Source organism: Pongo pygmaeus, chromosome 21 (genome assembly GCF_028885625.2).
Source record: "Pongo pygmaeus isolate AG05252 chromosome 21, NHGRI_mPonPyg2-v2.0_pri, whole genome shotgun sequence".
Taxonomy (NCBI): domain Eukaryota; kingdom Metazoa; phylum Chordata; class Mammalia; order Primates; family Hominidae; genus Pongo; species Pongo pygmaeus.
The window spans coordinates 54,599,232-54,603,087 of record NC_072394.2 but is presented as its reverse complement, the minus strand read 5'-3'; the positions used below and the strand labels follow the sequence as shown (position 1 = coordinate 54,603,087).

Sequence of the window (3,856 nt, the reverse complement as noted above, 5' to 3'; positions counted from 1 at the left end):
GACCCAGTCTTGGCCAGGTGCGGTGGCACATGCCGGTAATCCCAACACTTTGGGAGGCCAAGGCAGGCGGATCACGAGGTCAAGAGATTGAGACCATCCTGGCCAACATAATGAAACCCCATCTCTACTAAAAATACAAAAATTAGCTGGGTGTGGTAGCACACACCAGTAATCCCAGCTATTCAGGAGGTTGAGGCGGGAGAATCACTAGAACCTGGGAGGCAGAGGTTGCAGTGAGCCAAGATGGCGCCACTGCACTCCAGCCTGGGCGACAGAGAGAGACTCCGTCTCAAAAAAAAAAAAAAAAAGGCAGGCTGAGCATAGTGGCTAATGCCTGTAATCCTAATACTTAGCGAGGCCAATATTGGTGGATTGCTTGAGCCTGGAGTTCGAGAACAGCCTGGGCAACACAAAGAGACCATGTCTCTACAAAAAAAAAAAAAAACAATAATTAGCCATGTGTGGTGGTGCACACCTGTAGTCCCAGCTTGGGAGGCTGAGGTAGGAGGATCACTTGAGCCATGATCACATGACTGCACTCCACCCTGTGCAACAGAGTGACACCCCATCTCACAAACAAAACAAAACTAAAACCTCATATCCCAGCTCTACCACCTCTTAGTTCTGTAGCCTTGGAGAAATCACTTCACTTCTCTTAGTTACAATTTATTCATCTGTAAAATAGGAAAAATAGCACTAATAATACCTGCCTAAGGGGGTAGCTGTGAAGATTCAATAAAACTTGTTGTTGTTGTTGTTGTTGTCGATGTTTTTGCCGTCGTACAGACAGGGTCTCATTATGTTGCCCAGGCTGGTCTCAATCTCCTGCGCTCAAGCTATCTTCTGGCCTTGGCTTCTCAGAATGCTGGTATTATGAGCATGATAGCAGGCCTGGCCTCAATAACATTTTGCTTGTAAAAAGCACATAGTACAGTCAGCCCTCCATATCCATGGGTTCCATATCTGCAGACACAAACAACCAGGGCTGGAAAATAGTTGGAAAAAAAGAACAATAAAAAATAACAAGACTACGATAAAAAATCATATACATAAAACACACAGTATAAACAACTATTAACATAGCATTTACACTGTATTTGTTTCCAGTTTGTTTGTTTGTTTGTTTTTGAGATGGAATTTTGCTCTGTTGACCAGGCTGGAGTGCAATGGCACAATCCTGGCTCACTGCAACCTCCGCCTCCCTGGTTCAAGCAATTCTCCTGCCTCAGCCTCCTGAGTAGTTGGGATGACAGGTGCGTACCATCACACCCAGCTAGTTTTTTTGTATTTTTAGTAGAGACGGGGTTTCACCCTCTTGGCCAGGCTGGTCTTGAACTCCTAACCTCGAGGGATCCACTCACTTTGGTGTATTAGGTATTATAAGTCAGCGGTACCCAACCTTTTTGACACAAGGGACCAGTTTTGCAGAACACAATTTTTCCACAGACCCGCTGGTAGGTGGATGGTTTTAGGATGATTCAAATACATTACATTTATTGCGTATTTTATTTCTATCATTACATTGTAATATATAATGAAATTATTATACAACTCACTGTAATGTAGAATCAGTGGGAGCCCTAAGTTTGTTTTCCTGCAACTAGACAGTCCCATATGGGGGTGATGGAAGACAGTGACAGATCATCAGCAACCTAGATCCTTCATGTATACAGTTCACAATAGGGTTCGCGCTCCTATGAGAATCTAACGTGGCCGCTAATCTGACAGGAGGCAGAGCTCCGGTGGTAATGTGAGCCATAGGGAGTGACTATAAATACAGAGGAAGCTTTGCTCGCTCACCTGTTGCTCACCTTTTGCTCTGCAGCCTGGTTCCTAACAGGCCATGGACTGGTACCTCTGTTATAAGTAATCTAGAGGCTGGGCACAGTGGCTCACACCTGCAATCCCAGCACTTTGGGAGGCCGAGGCAGGCGGATCACCTGAGGTCAGGAGTTTGAGACCAGCCTGACTAACATGGTAAAACCCCATCTCTACTAAAAACACAAAAATTGGCTTGGGTGGTTTGTGCTTGAGGTTGAGGGTTGCGTCGCTCTCTGGTAAAGGCATGCAGGTGTTGGCCGTGGCCTCTGAGCTGGGATGAGCCGTGCTCCCGGTGGAAGCAAGGGCGCCCAGCCGGAGCCATGGCCCGTACAGTGGTAGCAGTTGGACTGACCATTGCTGCTGCAGGATTTGCAGGCCGTTACGTTTTGCAAGCCATGAAGCATATGGAGCCTCAAGTAAAACAAGTTTTTCAAAGCCTACCAAAATCTGCCTTCAGTGGTAGCTATTATAGAGGTGGGTTTGAACCCAAAATGACAAAACGGGAAGCAGCATTAATACTAGGTGTAAGCCCTACTGCCAATAAAGGGAAAATAAGAGACGCTCATCGACGAATTATGCTTTTAAATCATCCTGACAAAGGAGGATCTCCTTATATAGCAGCCAAAATCAATGAAGCTAAAGATTTACTAGAAGGTCAAGCTAAAAAATGAAGTAAATGTATGATGAATTTTAAGTTCCTATTAGTTTATGTATATGAGTACTAAGTTTTTATAATAAAATGCCTCAGAGCTACAATTTTAAAAAATGATTTAGCACAAGCTAAATCTCAAAGCCTTGGTATAATTTTCTTGTTTAAATTTGGGGATTTTAAATCAGATTATAGTTTAGAATATTTGCATATTAATTATGGGCAAGCACACACCATCTGAATAGAAATATTGTTCATTACTCATTTAGCAGATAATTTGGGAGCTATGTCTACTTTTCAAGGCAAAGTGAAGATGACAGTCCTTGCTTTCAGGGAGACCCCACTTTAATGGGAGACTGATAAACTGGCAATTAGACTATGTGATAAATAGTATGATGGAAATTAGCTTAAGCTGTTTAAGTAGGAACTCTTATCTTATTCGGTGGAAAGGCTGTTCCAGGTACAGGCAACTGGCCTAGCAACTTGGATACTTGGAACCTTGTATGAAAAGTGAATTTAACCACAACTTAGACCTAAGAAATTGACCTAGGGGTGTGTGTGTGTGTGTGTATTCTATGTACATATAAACAATTTTTATTTCATGCATTAAAAATAGTATGATAAAAAACAAAACAAAACAAAACAAAAAAACACAAAAATTAGCTGGGCGTAGTGGTGGGTGCCTGTAATCCCAGCTACTCAGGAGGCTGAGGCAGGAGAATTGCTTGAACCTGGGATGCAGAGGTTGCAGTGAGCTGAGATTATGCCCTTGCACTCCAGCCTGGGTGACAGAGTGAGACTCCATCTCTAAATAAATAAATAAATCTAGAGATGATTTAGAGTATACAGGAGGATGTATGTAGGTTACATGCAAATACTAGGCCATTTTGTAGCAGGGCCTTAAGCATCTGTACATTTTGGTGTTCACAGAAGACTCCTGAAACCAGTGCCTCATGGATACAGAGGGATGACTGCATACATCAGGGTTTCTCAACCTCAGCACTGCTGACACATTGGGTTGAATAATTTTTGGTTGTGCATTGTAAGGTGTTTAACAGCATCCCTGGCCCCTGCCCTCTAAATGCCAATAGTAATCCCATCCTCTCCCCTTCCCATCAAGTTGTGAAAACCAAAAATATCTCCAGGCATTGCCAAATGTTTTCTGGAGGTAAAAGCACCCCTGATTGAGACCCTCCAGCTGACATGTAAGTATTCTATACGTTCCCCCTCACAGATTGGCCCATGGTCTTGGGTTCAGAACCAACAGTGTAATCAAACCTCACACGTCACAGGGGAGAAAATCAAAGCCCAGAGTGATTTGCCTCTAGTGATTGTGTTTGTTTCCTTGGGTTGTTGCCATAAGAAATAGCCACAAACTGAATGGCT

General features: G+C 43.3%; 1 protein-coding gene across 1 annotated transcript; it reads left to right on the top strand.

Moving 5' to 3' along the window:
• Window positions 1-2,018: 2,018 nt before the first annotated feature.
• LOC129021768 (mitochondrial import inner membrane translocase subunit TIM14-like) lies at window positions 2,019-3,054 on the top strand. The gene has a single exon (XM_054467642.2). The coding sequence runs from the start codon at window positions 2,142-2,144 to the stop codon at window positions 2,490-2,492; it is 351 nt and encodes a 116-aa protein (XP_054323617.1). The 5' UTR covers window positions 2,019-2,141; the 3' UTR covers window positions 2,493-3,054.
• Window positions 3,055-3,856: the final 802 nt, after the last annotated feature.